The sequence below is a fragment of the Tachypleus tridentatus genome, chromosome 1 (assembly GCF_004210375.1).
Source record: "Tachypleus tridentatus isolate NWPU-2018 chromosome 1, ASM421037v1, whole genome shotgun sequence".
NCBI lineage: Eukaryota > Metazoa > Arthropoda > Merostomata > Xiphosura > Limulidae > Tachypleus > Tachypleus tridentatus.
This window is the reverse complement of record NC_134825.1, coordinates 102,005,977-102,024,011: the sequence shown is the minus strand read 5'-3', so window position 1 is coordinate 102,024,011 and position 18,035 is coordinate 102,005,977. Positions and strand designations below refer to the sequence as shown.

The window sequence follows — 18,035 nt, the reverse complement described above, 5'->3', positions numbered from 1 at the left end:
ATTTACATTTATATATTTCTTTAAATTAGAAAAAAATTCAAATGACACCAATTTAATACTTTTTTTAACAGGTAAGTACGAAAACACAACAGTGGTAAAGTAGTGTGCAAATGGAGGTAAAAGAAAGCAAACATGCCCAAAGAAAATAAAATTAATTCTTGATAATGAGAAACCCATTTGAAATAAAAATGCATCTCAGAACAGCTGGTATAGGTATTAATGTTTTGACCTTCCTAGATCATGTTTGGGTTAACAAAAAAACCTGAAGATGACCTTCAAATGTCAAAATGTTGTTTCTGCTTATCAGTAAAAGTGTTAATACCTATACCAGCCATTTTGAGATACAAAATGAAATTAATTTGAAAAAGATATGATCTACTGGAAATGTACAATATGTTCAACACTCCTTGGTACGTCACATCAAAATAATTCTGGTCTATTTATAACACACGGCAAACTATGATAACTTTAAAGAAATGTCATAAATCATCAGTAACTTTATATATTGCATCTAATGGTGAGGCCAGAGAGCAATGTGCTTTCCTTGAGTCTAGAAACATTTAACCATATGGAATATGCAAATTGTACATAACTACAAAAATGCTTGAAATTCTTTTCTTTAGAGTAAAGTTCATGAAGGCTAGAATTCTATGGAATAGTAAAAGTAACTTCATCTGATTTCCAGTCTGCAGGTTGGCAATGAACATTGGTGTACACTGCATTTTGTGTCTTGATCAAACAACCTTACCTCTATTGTCCATACATTTAATTATCGTGGACATCCAGAAATTTAAAATGAACACATTTCAAAAAAATGAAATCACAAATGACCAACATCTGAGTTAAAATTCATAAAGTTTAAAATTAGTCAGTCAAAATTTTTTACTTTAACTCAGGTTTTTTAACAACAATAAAAACAAACTTCATGAAAAAAAACAAAAAAAACCTGTCTCTCTCTCTCAGCACTATTGAGATCATGTCTTTCAGAAAAACCAGCATTTATTCACAATGTGGAAACTGCTACACCAGATAAGAATAAAAATTATTATCCTCTCTCCATCGATCCCTATGAAACATTTGTTTATATAATTTACGTGTAGAGCAGTTTTATTCTGTTTGCATAATTCTTTTAACTTTAAAATTAGAAACTTAAAAAAAATTTGGCTTCAAGAATCAACAATGTCAGTTATCATAATTTCCAACCATTTATATAACAAAACAGCTCCAATAACTTTAAGTCTCATCTGACTATGAAATACTTTCAAAACCTTGTCATAATTTACTGAAGAAACTTTTGCACTTAATCTAATAATTGTTGGATTACTTGGCTGTTACACTCCAACTAAACAAAGTACCTATTTTTCTCTGTTTAATTTAAGAACTTTAATTTATTTATGCTTAACAAGACTTGCATTATAAAATAATGGGCATAATATTTATGATAAAATGTATTTTTCACACTTCCTCTTACTATGTCCATTAAGGATAGCACAAAAGAAGTGGGTAAAAAAAGCATTCTAGCATATCTTTGGTCTATAACACATTAGTGCCCAGGAAGTTTTTTATTTAATACCAGACTCATTAGCAGTCTTAATCAGTTTTATCACAAATAGTAGTTCTACTGTTTTACAATGCTTCACCAACTTTTAGCATTCAAAACAATACATGCAACAATTTTACCTACTTTCCTGTTTTTGAAGTAAATGTTCTAATTTACAAACGTTTCAAAATTACAGAAAATGTGTTAAAAATACACATTTTCTTACACTGTTTATCTACCAAATTGTCTGTGGATTCACCTGTTTTTGATTACTGGATTCTTACTTATGTGAAAAATACCACAGCTATTGCTATTAATTGTACTATATACATTACAGGAGACTCCTGTGTATTTTGCAAAAACAATGTATGATTTCAGTCAATGTTTTCAATAGTTCCTAATAATTAATGCTGTAATAGACAAAAAAAAACAAAAAAAACTCAATATGATGCAACAACTGGACCCCATTAATAACAAATAGTATAAAAATAAGTTGATACTTGTTAAGCACCATCTCAGGTCAATAAAGTTTCTGCTAACAAATCTAGTTAGATTAGACTGTTCTGTCAAGTTCATAAAAAAAATAAAAATTTGAAATTTAATAGAATTTAATGGATCATATTAATAAACATATATATTTATAATCAGACACGTACATCTAGGTTGAAAAAAAGGATGGTAATATGTCTAGAAAATAAATTATCCTTATCAAATTCTTCGATATTTATTGTTGCAAATGCCTTTTAGTTTCTATACACAGAAACTAGCTTCATTGAAAAGTAATAACGTGAAGTAGGAGCAGAATTGCTGACCATCCATAAATAAACAGAGTTCAATAAAAGTCACATTTTAACACTGTCAACCAGACTGTAGGAACATTTTCATTTGATTACATTATTAAAAAATATAATTCAGTGTCATTAAAGACAGTACACAGCTTATACTTTTGTTAGTAAAACAAAAACATAAGGTTGGAATTTCTGCTTAATAGACTTGCCCTGTCTTGAGATGACTTGTGTTTTTTTCAATATTAATGATGAGCCAGGCATTTAATAGCTTTTGTTTGCTACCTGAGACAGTACTACTTAATGATTATAATGAAGTACCTAAGAGATAGGCTATGTTTCTGAAAAATATATATTTTTAATCACATTTGTGTATTTTAATAATAGAAATAAACCATGTGCTACATCTGAAGAATTCTTTAATGAATGACATCAGTTACTGAAAACAATGTACAAAAACATATTTCAAAAGTACATTATTACAATATGCTTGGTAGTTTTGCATAAAAATTCAATAATTAAATAATAACTTTGCAGGAATATTTGCTACTCTTTGAAAATCCATGTTTTTCTGGGTTCTTTCTTATAGCAGTATGACTACTATGATACATTGTTAGTTAGGGCTAAAGTCCTTGAATTACTGACACACTTTAGACTTAGTGTTTCTGATGGTACACTGGTATTGGACTTCTAACAAAACTTAATACTTGAATCACATCTGAATTTAGTTTATTATACTATATCTGGTGCTTATTACTTTGTCCAGAAATGATGAAAATTTGTCAAAGAATAAGTTGCAATTGTACACAAAATATTAACTGAAGAATTTAGAAAATTAATTAATTGATGTAAGCACATTATAGTGAAGTATGTCTAACAGGTAAAGTAGTTGCAAGAGGGGCTAGCCAGCTTGACGTCAAAATGTGCAATATTTTCTTCAAGCTAATCCCTAAACTACCAATACACATTAAATGGCATCTGCATAATAGACAATGGTCATTTCAGCTATGCTATGACAAAAACCACACTAAGTCACATAAAACAATATTTAATACTTGGAATATACTTAAATATACATTTTCCAGTAATACCCTATATTAAACTTGTTTTTATTTCAGCTAGGGGAGTAAAGGGATCATTCAGATAAGAATAGTGACTGTGTTCTATTTATTGAGCTTGTAGATGTGTTTCTAAGAAACTAAAAACCAACAAGACAGGATTTAATAATATTACATACTTATATCAGAAACAATTATTTAAAAACAATATAACACACACATAATAACCTATTAACTGTACAAAGTGTTACAGCAAGTCAATCTTAATTGTCCAACAAATTCAACCAATCAGTCCTTTATCACCATTCCAAGCTAAGTATGAAAACCTAAACCAGTTCTTTCAATATAATCAGTATTTCCATAAGAAAATAATTTAGAAGTTGTCTGAAAGTCAGGGTAATTGACACAAAAATGTGCAATCTCATCCAAGCATTCTGAACAACTTAGAAAACTTGTAACAAGTAAACAGTCCTTTCCTGATGATAACTAAGAGTTAGTATTAACGATTTATTTACTTAGTGATCTTAAACAGCAGATTATAAAAACTTAAACTGGTACTTTAAACCACTGGCTTAATACACTAAATCAACTTATGTTTTACTATAACAGAAAAAATATAGTACAGACTTTACAATTGTATTTCAAGAATTCATTCTAGTTGTTTTCTGGAAATTACAATGAATGTACAAATTTCAAATGTGTGTGTGTGTGGCATCAGGTTCTTGATAACAACATACAGAAACTAAAGAAGCAATTAAAATTATTCTGCAGCTTAGCAATTAAAGCTTAAATATTGATCATTCTTTGAAATTTTGTTTACAAGAAATAAACAATTTCTTATTAATTGAAGGCTTGCAGTAACTTAAATTTAATAAAATTTCCAATGAAGGATTATTTTCATCATTTCATGGTTTACAATGCTTTGAATTAAAGAGAATTTTAACAAATACCTATCCTTAAGAACAAAATGATAGTACATAACATTTTACATGCATTAGCTAAAGCATGGAAGGGTGTTCCTTTTTAAAAGCTCTCATAGAACAAAAACTTATGATAATACTACTGTATTAGAAAGAAATAATTACATTCATAAACCTTAGACTATGGTTATGAATATTTTAATGTGCACATTACCTCAAAACATGTGCAAACAATTTTCATAGCTGTATAAATTAAAAGCATGATGTTCTAAAACTGATGACTTACTTGACACTGCCGAATGAAAGAATCCCTCTCATACAAATTATCAATAATTTGACGATCACTTAGGGGACTTCCCTGAAATCAAGAAATAATTACTTCAAAAATAAACATATCATAAAATATTTAATGCATACTGCAGAAAAATAACTCTGGTTTAGTGATAAAGTTTAGAGAAGAATCAAAAGCTTTCCTATTTTTCAATCTAACAATTTATTGTAAAGTGTATTATGGTTAAAAAGTCTTCATAATAAAAAAAAGGAAAAATACACAAGCACAAATAAAGATTACTTAATTAATTCACACACAATTATTCCATTTTCTGTACAAAACATCTTTTGTTATATTGTGCATTTTCTGTGCATCTCTAGGTTTACAAATCTATATTTGTTCACTAAAAATAAAATACCAAACCAGTAATGAAATGAAGGAGGATATGAAAGACATATTTCCTGAATAAAATAAATAGCTAATCTCTTATGCAAACTATGGTAAAAATTATTTTGGTCTTAAGTTTTAAATAAATGGAAAAATCAATGTCTTCAATTATTTTAAGCTACAGAATTAGCCACTAAAAACAACTTGATTACTTTTAAAATTACCATTTCGAATTTATGAGATATTTTAGGCAATTATTGTAATGAGTACAAAAATCTAATCTTTAGATGTTTTATGATTCTTGAAAAGTTGAACATTTTAAAAGGAAATCCTACCAATGTATCCATTAAAATCATATCTGGATCGTTTATTAACTCTGTTTGAAGTCGATCTTGATATAGAGTGCGAACTAAACGCCAGGAATTTCTTTCTTGTTCTAGAAGATTTAGCACTCTTATTGTGTTTATAAATCTGAAAATAAAAATAAAAAAAGTAAGTGGTTTATAATTTTATTGTTACCATACCAAGTTTATTTTTTTCAAGAACTCCAGCTGACATTTTTCATGAACAAACTGCCTGATTTCATCAAATATTTTAGATTCTTCTCCTCTCAACATATTGAAACTTCACTATTCAACAATCAGATATGAAAAACATGGGGGTAATTTGTTGTAAGCTGTTACATTAAAGGCAGAGGAAGATAATATATCAACTTATATAATAAACGAAATAAATTTCCTTTCCACCAAACAATAAAATGTTAATGACTTGCAGCTAAATAAAACGTAGCAAGACAGAACACTTAGCAAAGAAGGTGTGTTCATAGGTAGAAGTCACATTTTATCAACTAGTGGGTTTACCTTAGTTGATATTACAGCTAGCAACATCTGTGCAGTTTTCTTATCATGCATCTTCTCTTGAAAATGTGTTACTATTTTTTAGAGTAGATTCAAGTGTGGCCAGATTTAAGACTATGTAATCTGAAATGTCTCTCAGGCATGTTCCAAAATTTCCCAGTCATGCTATTAAACCAAGGTTGTGAGAGGAACAAGGCAGACTGGATGTTAATTGTCTCAAACCACTTCCAGACACTATGAAAGTTATAACTTGATCAATTATTCCGATCCTTAGAATTTCATTAATTTATATAGTTAACACTATCTAGAATGTCACAATATAACGCTGACAGATCTCACACCTGCGATATTGTACTTACTTTTCTGAAGTTCTAAACAACTAGCTGCAGCCCTTCCACAAAATCCAACTCAACATAGAGTTCTCTACATACAATGAGTGCACTGGTCTATTTATTCAAATCATGGATTCACTGCCAGATGTATGATTTCATTTCACAGCACACTTAAAGTTTACTTGGCAGAGAAATTGTCAGTTTCAAGTATCAGAGCCGATAAATTCACATTAGCATACTTAGTAATCTTCTATATCTTTTAATGTCACCCAATATCAGGAAATCAAACAATTGACACAACATTATAGTATCATTTCTCTATGAAGAACCTGTAAGCTCCTTTTTTCACAGCATTTTCACTCCAACAAATTGTCTTTTACAGTTACTAATGTAAAACACGTGTAATCTAACTGTGTACAAACACCTTATCATCTGGGGTATTTTCCCAAAATTACTAATGGTATACTGTACATATGTAATAAAGTTTCCCTTTAACGTTTTTAATTTTCCCAACTTTTTCATTAAGAAGAACTGTGGTAACTTTAACACAAATGTTCCTTGTCACAGTTGTGTACTATCCCTCAATAAAATGAAAATAAAATATTTTTGTCACCTCCAGAAAAATTTCATTCTTAATATCCTTCAATTATGTCATAGTATCCCCTTTATAAACTTATGACTTTTCTCATTTTTAGGAATATCAAATAATTTTTATAATTAATAGTAAGTGATGCCTAAATATACTGACTTTCTAAACTGCACTAGAATGAACTCTCAACAATAAAACAAACTACAAAACACTGATTTCTTTTAATGTCGGAATTACTGTCATTACATTATATTTTAAATTTATTACATTAGATATTTAAAGTCTAGGAAGGTGTAACATGCAACAAAACATTTCTTTATAGGCACTAATGCAGTTTTATAAAACTGACAAACTTACATTTTCCTTTTGCATGTGAAAAACACTGTTACTAATACTTCCAGAAATGTAGAATACTGAGAGGTGAACTTCTCATTTTCTTTTCAACAGGATATTCATATATAAAGTTTACTCTGGATAATATTTTGAACAGATAATCTTAAAAATTGCACCTAAGCTACTTCCTTAATAATGTTAAAACAAAAGGAAATAGCTTACTTGTTTTGAGAAGGTACAACTTTCTTGACCACTTTTCTCAGCATTACTAACTGCTCTGAACATAGCTTAGAAGAAAAAAATATACATTCTTATCACAAGGCTTTCTTTTTTTGGTATGAAAGAGGAATATCAAAATGTTAACTCAATATTTCTTTAGTAATAAAACCATGACAACGTTTTGTTATACATAACTCAATTTTACAAATGAATTATTGATAATTCACTACTTTCAAACACTACAAGAGAAAACATCAAAAATCCTAATGCCAAATATACATATAACAATCAGTGAATAACAAGACAAATACCGCTCTATATGTACACATTCTGTCTCCATACTGATTTACAATCTGAGAAAAAACTGTACAGTTAAGACAAAGTGTTTGTACCCCTACATCCCGAGTAGTTTTTTGCTCATAACTTAAAAAGTATCACAATTAGGCTAATAGACGTATGTTATTTTATAAATATTATACTAACACACATCTACATAAATGTTAATGTAATTTAAATGACAAATAAACTGTTTATAAATGAATAACCAAAAATAGGAGGAGCAGAGTGTTCATACATTATTTCAGAACGTGTGAAACAACTGATATTCCTGTAAAAATTTTGTTTAGTTTAGCAAATAACCTACATTATACCATTCCAGAACTAGATACTGGGTTCATAATTATTGGAATTTAGCCAGCAAAAAATGTACTTCTGGCAATTTAGTGCTGTCTCTTTCATTATCTGCTTGGTCATCATGGCAAACAAGAAACAGCCATCCAGTGATTTAAAAAACTGAATTATTGTAAAATACAAGTCTCCTGTGTCTCTTTCCTGTATTGCTACACAATTTAATGTGCCAAAATCTACTGTTCAAAGCATAATTGCCAAGTTTAAGCTTACAGGATCAACTGCAAACCTCCCTCGTTCTGGATGCCCCACTAAAATTCCAGAGAGAACCAAGAGGAAAGTTCTCAGAGAAGTTAGTAGGATCCCTCATTTAACAAGTAATGACATACAGAAAATGGTAAGGGAAACTGGAGTTGAAGTACGCACCTCTACAGTAATAAACATGTTACACTCTTGTGGGTTCAAAGCATGCCGTCCTCGTAGAACTCCATATTTAAAGCCTGTTCATTTAGAAGCATGATTGAGGTATGCAAGAAAGCATGTAGATAGACCTTTTACCTATTGGAAGAGTATGTTTTTGTTGGATGAGACTAAAATCGAGCTTTTTGGCCACATTGGTGTTCGCTATATTTTCCGTACGAAGGGGGAACAAAATCTTCCAAAGAACACAGTCCCAACAGTTAAACACGGAGGTGGCTCGATCATGCTATGGGATTTCTTCAGCTTTTCTGGTGTAAACAGCCCTCACGCGTCAACGAAATCATGAAAAAAGAAAAGTATGTTGATATATTAGGCACTTATATCAAGAATGATGCTCAAAACTTGCGGCTTGGGTGTCGTTGGATCTAACAGCACGACAATGACCCTAAGCACACATCGAAATATGTGCAATCCTGGTTGCAGAGGAACCATATAAGCATTCTGGAGTGGCCATTAGAGTCACCCGATCTCAACTCAATTGAAAACATTTGGTATGAGTTGAAGACCAGGGATCATCGACATCATCCGAAAAACTTGCAAGAGATGGAGGCCTTCTGTAAAGAAGAATGGAAGAAAATATCAGTTGAGTACTGTCAAACAATCATGGAGGGCTATGAGGAGAGATGGCACCAAGTAATTCACCTGAAAGGCTACACAGCTGACCATTAAAGTAGACGTTCGAACACTTTCTGTCCCTCCTATGTTTGGTTATTTGTTTATAAACAGTTTATTTGTCGTTCAATTTACATAAAAATTTGCGAAGATGAGTGTTAGTATAATATTTACAATATACTATACTTTCATTATCCTAATCATGATACTTTTTAAGTTATGAGGAAAACTACTCACGATGCAAGGGTACGAACACTTTCTGTCATAACTGTATATGCTTATAGCTTTTTAAAGTTTTATGTGAGCTTAAAACAGTAAATTCCCTTCAACAGGAAGTTATCACATGAACTATTAATACAAGTTACAAGATATTTACAGATGACAAGAAAAAATTCAAAATCTTTCTGAATGACTAAAAAAATTAAGAAAAAAAAATTTTTTATTAGAGTACCTTCTAATCCATTTATATTGGAAAACAATTAAATATATAGCTTGAAACTGGAAAAAGTCAGCAGGTATACATCACAAATGCATTTTCTAATCTGAGAAATGATAATGAAAACACTTTTCTCAACATAAATAATGAGTTTAAAATGTTTAAACAAATTAAGATGCTTTACATGGGCTCTGATTTCCATTATACTTAAGATGCTTTACATGGGCTCTGATTTCCATTATAATTAAGATGCTTTACATGGGCTCTGATTTCCATTATAATTAAGATGCTTTACATGGGCTCTGATTTCCATTATAATTAAGATGCTTTACATGGGCTCTGATTTCCATTATAATTAAGATGCTTTACATGGGCTCTGATTTCCATTATAATTAAGATGCTTTACATGGGCTCTGATTTCCATTATAATTAAGATGCTTTACATGGGCTCTGATTTCCATTATAATTTCAGCCAAATTCAATTGTAAAGTAACTGGATACAATCATTCAACATAAGGTCAGTTGAGCTTAAAAATCATTATAAATTTTATATTTTTAAGAGTTTCTTTTTCCTCACACAATTCAGCTCTGACAAAACCCCTTTCTGACATTTTACTCAACAGGCCCAGATGTTTGTAAACAACATACTGTGACAAAAAACTCTGTAAGAAACTTTAATGAAGATAAACCCATTAAAGTACATTTCACTGAAGTCCCTAATAAACAGAAATGTTTTTGTTTTTTATGTTGCTTGTGTCTATTGTATTCTCTGAATTACTTTTCTAAAACCTGAACTTTTAGGATACTTGACTCTCACCTCAGGAGCTCTAGTGTATTTGAATATCACAGACTAGAGAGGGTGAGTATGTTATATAAAAACAACATGGGAGCCTTACCACATTATTGCAATTCTTGCCACTAATTCTGGTCATGCTCTTGTCATGACTGTGCATAGTGAAAATGGTTTTGAACAACAGCTTCCATTGCAAAAGAAAGTTGTCATGCTTAAAACATATCACTTCTCCCAAGGAGTGTCACATAATACATCTAGCACACAAAAACAATGGTTTTAACTTCCATATCAAAACAGTCCAATAACAGAAATCTTTGTAGCAGTTTGTTTTTGTATATAATAGTATAAAAACCAGTTTCATTCTCCACTGTTTGAGGTATGCAACACTTAGATGGATATGTTGTGGAAGAATCTTGTATGCACGACCTCTCTTATTTTTCCAGAAAGAAATCCTTATTTAACTATGTACTGTTGCTTGGAACACCTGAATTGTTTTTTCCACAAAACTTTACATTTGCTGATTATCATCTGTTGTAATATATCCATATGAAAATAAATCAACTCTAAAGTTACACCAGGTAGGTCTGTTCAATAAATAGAGCTTCAATCAGAATATCTTTTACAGACAAGAATGATGTCAAAAAAACAAACTAAAAATTGAACTCAAAAGTGAAACACAAAAATGTACAATCTTTATTTCATCATGTAACACAAACACAGTGTGTGTACCTGCTTCAGTGTATAAATCATGTTGAACCCTCCATTGTACGATTCTTCCTTTAGTCTATCATAGCAAACTAGCTGAACTGAAAATCCAATTTTACAACAGACAGTGTTATTAGATACATTGTTCTACATTACTTAACCCTAGAAACATGAGTCAAAAGCTATGTCACTGCATTTGTTGACTCATTCAAAATTTTACTCAACTACTAATTTATGAATATGTATCAATAAGATTGCTATCAAATTCTAGATATCTAATTCTAATTTTAGTATTATATATTAGTTAATTTCTTAATTTAAAAGCAAATATAAAGAAAGCACCAAAATATCAAATTTTGTATGTAACATGGTATGTTGAATGTAGCACTGGAACAAATTAGCTGTTTGAGATCCAAAGTTCACAGTTTCTTCCAGATACTCAAATTTCTAATATTTATAAGCTAGAATATAAAATAAGAACCTCCTATTTTTTCTTTAATTTTGAGACATAAGTATACATATTGAATCAACCAAGATGACCCCACTAACCTTATCAATTTTGGAAATACTTACATACACCCACTTTGCCCAATAATGTATAAAACCAACTGTTAGCTTATAATATTCCCCTAGAGGGTTTCTCAGCATCTTCGAAGTAGTTAGGTGGTAAACTCATTCTTTTCCTGCTAGATTCCAAGCAGTAAGGTGATATTTTAGTCAGGTCAAAATTTTGTATTTTTTAAGACCCAAATATAGCTTAATTACTAAGCTAAATAAATTATAGTTGAATTTTGAGGTATTGATACGGTAATTACATTTTTTGATATTTCAAAATGTAAATTAAAAAAATTTAGTTTTACAACTTCCACATATGAAATTTGATAAGGCTTAGCATTGATTGATTGATTTAGTGTTTTATGGCACAAAGCAGCTAGGCTATCTGTGCCAAATGTCCAGTAAAAAGGTAAAAATAAATTAAATGTAGTAAAATACATAAAAGGAAAAAAAGGTAAAACAAAACAACACTGAAAAACAGAAAAAGCATAAAATCAATGCTGACACCTAGTCAACAATGTTAAGAGAGAAAGCAGAGTAAGAGAAGTTGTAAAGGACTTTCTCTAGCAAAATGGTAATGATCATAACCCGCCAGGAAGACTAACAGGTAAGTACAAGAACCACCTTCATTCACCTGAAGTTTGCTTTTCCAGTCCTGGTTCCGGGTTATGTCATTATGGCCAGTACTAAAAGGTAAAGTAATAAAAGTGTTAAATGACATGCAGCAAAAGTGTAATAACAACTCGCTAGGACGACTAACAGGTAGTTCAAACAGCAGCGTTAGTCACCTGAAGTTGGCCTTTCCAGTCCAGGTGTCGAGTTATTTAATGTTCTGGCCATTTAACTATGTCAAATTGAACTAGAGAGATTGAGACTCTGAAAAGGGAACCACAATTAAAAAGGTGTAATGAATAAATATCAAACACTTAAATGAGATTAAAAAGATCAATGACCATTAAAAAACTAAAAACTTTATCAAGGTGAACACTATCACCATTACTAATAACACTGTCCAATGTTACAGACAAACCCTGAGACAGAAAACAGTGCCTTCGTTGAGAGTCGTAATGATGGAAGGAAAGTAAAATGTGGCTTACAGTGATTTGAGTGTTACACAAACTACACACTGGTGCATCAGTTCCAGATAAAAGAAAACGATGAGTTAAAATCTGTGACCAATGCATAGTCTAGTTAGAACAACTTTCTCCTTCCGAACCTTACGGAAGCTAGACGGCCAAAGCCCAATATAGGGTTTTATTTGAAAAAGCTTGTTGTCACGTTGCTCACTCCAAGTGGACTGCCAGCTGGCACAGAGCTGTGCCTTGAATACAGGACCATAGTCCATGTATGGAATAGGCACAGTGGTTATAGTGTCAGAGCAGAGATTTAGCTGCCATGTCTGCAAGCACATTCCCGCGAATACCAACGTGGCCTGGTATCCAGAAAAACTGGATAGAAGTAGATGTTAATGAGAAATGGGCCAGTCGGTTTTGAATATCAGCGAGAACAGGGTGTGAGCCGACGTGAAGTGATTCCAAGGCCAGCAGAGAACTAAGAGAGTCAGTATAAATAGTGCAGTCAGAGTACTGCTCAGCTTCAATATGATCCAGGACAAGAGATATGGCGTAAGTTAAGCAGTGAACACAGAAGCTGTAGAGGGGATTCAGCACACAACCACAGAACTGCAAAAAATCATGGCAGAGCCCACAAAGTCACCTGATTTCGAACCATCCGTATAAATTGGAATAGAAAGGGTGTTCGAAAGATGTTCAGTAAATAAAAGACGATACTTCCAATCGGAAGTATCTGCCTTTTTCAGATGACTTAAAGAAAGGTCACATTTGGGGGCTGAAATAAGCCATGGGGGGATGGGCTGACCAGTGGATTCTGCAATGTTTTCCAAGGACAAACTCAATTCATTCAATTACGCCTGGATGCAAAGGCCAAAAGGGACAATAGCAGATCATTTTGAAAAAATAAGGCCCACTGAGGAAGGAAAACACATCTCCAAGTGGGATGCTTTGGTAAGGAGCGAAGTTTCGAAGAATACAGTAAAGACAGTTGCAAACGGTGAAGGTGCAGAGAAGATTCGTGAGATTCCACATATAAGCTCTGAACTGGGGAGGTGCAGAAAGCCCCAGTTCTGCAATGTTTTCCAAGGACAAACTCAATTCATTCAATTGCGCCTGGATGCAAAGGCCAAAAGGGACAATAGCAGATCATTTTGAAAAAATAAGGCCCACTGAGGAAGGAAAACACATCTCCAAGTGGGATGCTTTGGTAAGGAGCGAAGTTTCGAAGAATACAGTAAAGACAGTTGCAAACGGTGAAGGTGCAGAGAAGATTCGTGAGATTCCACATATAAGCTCTGAACTGGGGAGGTGCAGAAAGCCCCAGTGCAGAGTTGAAGTCCTTGATGATGAATGGGGTCCAGCATCTTTAATGTCGAGGGTCTGGCAGAACGATAGACTAGTGATCCATAGTTGAGTTTTAATCGAATAAGAGCACAACATATCTTTAACAAAGAACATCGATCCACTCCCCAACTGGCAGTAGAGATAACACGGAGGATGTTCAGCACTCTTGTGCATTTGACACGTAGCTGCTTTAAGTGTGGTATAAAGGTCAGCTTACGGTCAAAGATAAGCCCCAAGAACTTGGTCTCAGGGACCACTGGCAGCAAAACTTCACTGATATGGAGTTCAGGATCAGGGTGGATACCCCATTGGTGGAAAAAGTGCATGCAAACGGTTTTAGAGAGAGAAAAATTAAAGCCATTCTCCATAGTCCACTTCAGTACATGATTGAGGGCAGTTTGTAGTTGCCATTCAATATATCTCATGTTCGACGACTGAGATGTGAAATTCGTCAACATAGAGCCTGTTTGCAACAATGAGAGGGAGTTGTTCAGTGATGGCATTTATCTTTATACTGAAAAGTGTGACACTCAAAACACAGCCCTGAGGGACCCCAAGTTCCTGTACAAAAGAACGGGAAAGTGTCGAACCCACACGAACTTGGAATCTCCTGTCCATTAAAAAATTTTTAATAAACATAGGTAAATGGTCATGTAACCCATATATATGGAGGTCTTGCAAAATGCCATACCTCCATGTTGTGTCATAAGCCTTCTCAATGTCAAAAATATTGAAACAAGATGTTGGCATTTGAGAAAGGCTTCTCTGATTGATGTTTCAAATCGAATTAGGTGGTCTGTGGTGGAATGCTGTTGTCGGAACCCACACTGGGTGGGCGAGAGGAGGTTGTTTGATTCGAGGAACCAAACAAGATGAGCATTAACCATCCTCTCTAAGGTCTTACAGACAGCTCGTCAAAGCAATTGGAAGAATATCAAGAGAAGCATGAGATAGATGGCACAGCATGTCATAGTTGTCACCATCTGGTCAAACATGTACTGTCAGACCAATGAAGGCCAGTTTCAGTTCCACCAGTGTGAAGGGATGATTATAGTCATAGAGACAGTCAGTTCAAAATGAAAGAAGTGAATGCTCTGCCCGAGTCTTGATGGCCAAGAAGGTGGAGGAACAAGCAGAAGTGCTAGATACCCAGCAAAAGCTTTCACCTGTAGTATTGGCAATGCTCCAGATATCAGCTATATCTTGGCCATCAGAGAGTAAGATCGAGAGGGGGACAGAAGTGTAGTCCCCACTGACCTTTCGACCCCTATCCCATATGACTTTGGAACTGGTGATAGAAGATATGCTGATTGTGAACTTAATCCAAGATTCCTTCTGGCTTTGATGTCTTACCCACCTAGCATGTGCACGGGCCCGGTGGAAAGCGATGCAGTTCAAAGTGTGGGATATCTATGAAAAGTATTCCAGGCCTGTTTTTGAGCCTTCCGAGCCAAATGGCAAGCAGGATTCCACCACGGATGAGGAAATCGTGGAAAACGTGTTGAGATTTTAGGAATACACTGAGCAGCTGCTTGTATAATACAGTCAGTTACCGCTGCTACACAGTCGTCTATTGATGGCTGATTCACGATGGCAGGATCAAGTTCTGTGAAAGCAGTGAAAGTGAACCAGTCTGCCTGGTCCAGCTTCCACCTGGGCACGCAGGTCGGGTGGCATCGACCACAGCCAGTCTCTTTCAAAGGTATAGGAAAATGGTCACTGCCGAGTGGATAATTGTCAACCCTCCATGAAAATTGGGAAAATAATGAAGGAGAGCAAACCAAGAGATCAATAGCTGTAAAAGACTGACTTGGTGTGTGAAAATAAGTGGAAGAACCAGTACTGAAAAGCGAAAGATTGTGATGGACAGACTGGAGAGTCCAGCGAGAATCTCTGACTCGGGGACATTCTTCAAGTCCTTCTCAACAATAACTCCTCGTGATGAATTCAAGGTAGCATGAGGGGTAACCTCAATAGGTACATCCCCAATTGCCTCTGACATCAAGAGGAGTTCACTATGTTGGGATGTGGATGTTTCAATCAATACGTCTCCAGATCGAAGCTTCTTTACTGACGTTGGAGAGCCAGCAAGTTCCTCTAGTCTCTTCTGGATAAAAAAAGGAGGACATTTGCCCTAAAAGTTTTTCTGAAAGAGAATGTAATATAAAAAAATGGGGTACAGGTGTTACAGATGTTGAAGATTGCTGCTCAGAGTCTTCAAGACGTGGTCATTTACCTACTGACTGTTTTTTTACTATTTTATTTAAATTTTTTGTTGGAGGATCCATAGGAAAAAAGGAAAATTTCAGTACCCACTGACCCCATCCACCATGGAGCCCTACGAGGGGACGCACTACAATGTCATGCAAGGACATTGCAGCAACGCTAGGGTTTCATGAGCACTATACCCAAACACCAGCATCATACACAATGTCCACAACACCCGTTGAGAACTTCCAACACTGGTACTGGGTTGACTCTAGCCCAAGTGGACCAACCGACTGACCCAAGGGGGGCCACCCAAAGGCTGCCCGTCTACAGGAATTCAAGGCCAAAGTGGTGTGTTAGGGTTGAACCCCTCAACCACCAGAATCCTCTCCTCCCCTTCACGGGTCACCATGCATGGCAAACATGTGGGTGGATGTTTAGATCCCAGAGGAGGTAAACTGAAAGAACAGAACTTTCCTTGGGAGGTCCCCTCACCATGAACAGGAATCCACACCGAGGGGGATTCATGTTGACGTACTCAAATTCGGTTCTGCTTATATAAGGAATTTTATATAAGTATATATCAACAAACATAAATAAAGTGCAATATAGTTTTACCAAGCCATACAATCATGACACAAATGTAGTACTATGGTGTTATGGTTCATGATTACATCTATTATTGGAATAGTTTTTTTATGTGAGTACTAGCCTACTTAGCCTTGTATCCAAATTTTGTATCCTGTCAGTATGAAAATACAAGCAAAGAGAGATTTATTAGCCCGAGTAAAAACATGAGATGTATTTTATTCCATTAAACGGTCAGACGCCATCATGTACTACATTTAACATTTTTGGTAATATGCATATTAAAAGAATTTGTCTGTGTATGAACAAATTAAATGTTTAACCAGCACAATTTGGTTTTAAAATAGTGAAGAACAGCAATATTAACCAACCAGTATTGAAAAGATCAACAACAAAAAATGTCAATCCAAGCTAAATTTCCAATTCATGAGTTACTATTCTAAAGCAAAATTAAAACCTACAGAATAAGTATTCAGAAATAATATCAAAATATAATCAGATCTTTAGCCATCCACATACAGTTTATCTGCTTTAAAAATGTATTTTTAATCTTTAAAATGCAAACTAAAATTTCAGCTAAAGAATTACTTTCACTATTTCATTGTAAAATGTATCTTACATACAAGTATAACACTGAAAAATACTACTTAGAAAACAATGATACAACTAAATGTACACGTACTATCAGTTAACAAGAACACAAATGGAGGAAACTTAATACCACTTCTGAACAAGGAGCCTGATACCCACAAGTGTATTAGTTCATAAAAACCACTTTTATTGTGTGATTCTGCCTCTGTACTATTTCAGGGTGCTAAGTGTAAAAACAGCTGGTATGGGTTGAGAAAATATTTTATGAAGAAGGTCGAAACATTGTTCGCTCCTCTACATAAAAAAATTCTCAACCCATACCAGTCGTTTTTACATATATATTTTTCTCTACAACTGGGTTTTCACGTCATCAAGAAAGATAAGCGTCTTTATACACTAGTTACATTTCCCCATTTTTACATGCAAGCAACAATCCTTATAATTTATCATGCTAAGTCAACAAGTCATTAATAAGCAAAACTAATTAAATCCCTTTTTTTCAATAAAGATCACAAAAAGACCAGAATCTTATTTCACAAACATTGGATAGAAAATGACATTTCTTAACATTTTAAACTTACTAAAATTTAAGTTTACCTTTTCAAATTCTAAAAGAAGTTCGAAAATTTCGTGCTCACTAGGATAGTTATGAAGCTTTTCTTGGAAATCTTTATAAAGTGAAGCACTTGCTACAAAGAAGTAATAAAACAAGTTAAATAGATATGTTACTAC

At 33.6% G+C, this 18,035-nt stretch overlaps 1 protein-coding gene across 10 annotated transcripts in view; it reads right to left on the bottom strand.

The window, feature by feature from the left end:
- Nup107 (nuclear pore complex protein Nup107) overlaps positions 1–18,035 on the bottom strand; it is a 100,283-nt gene that overhangs the window by 52,692 nt on the left and 29,556 nt on the right. For 8 of the 10 annotated variants that reach the window (XR_013031701.1, XM_076515399.1, XM_076515409.1 and 5 more), the window contains 4 exons: positions 17,901–17,992; positions 7,295–7,359; positions 5,297–5,432; positions 4,590–4,661 (listed from right to left, as the gene is read on the bottom strand). Coding sequence is in view for 9 of the 10 variants with exons in the window: in XM_076515399.1 (XP_076371514.1) it covers positions 4,590–4,661; positions 5,297–5,432; positions 7,295–7,359; positions 17,901–17,992 (365 nt within the window). In the remaining variant the exon portion in view is untranslated. Of the gene's footprint in view, positions 1–4,589; positions 4,662–5,296; positions 5,433–7,294; positions 7,360–8,344; positions 8,378–8,476; positions 8,617–17,900; positions 17,993–18,035 lie in introns of those variants that run through there. The other 2 variants (XM_076515458.1, XM_076515447.1) reach the window with 2 other exon arrangements.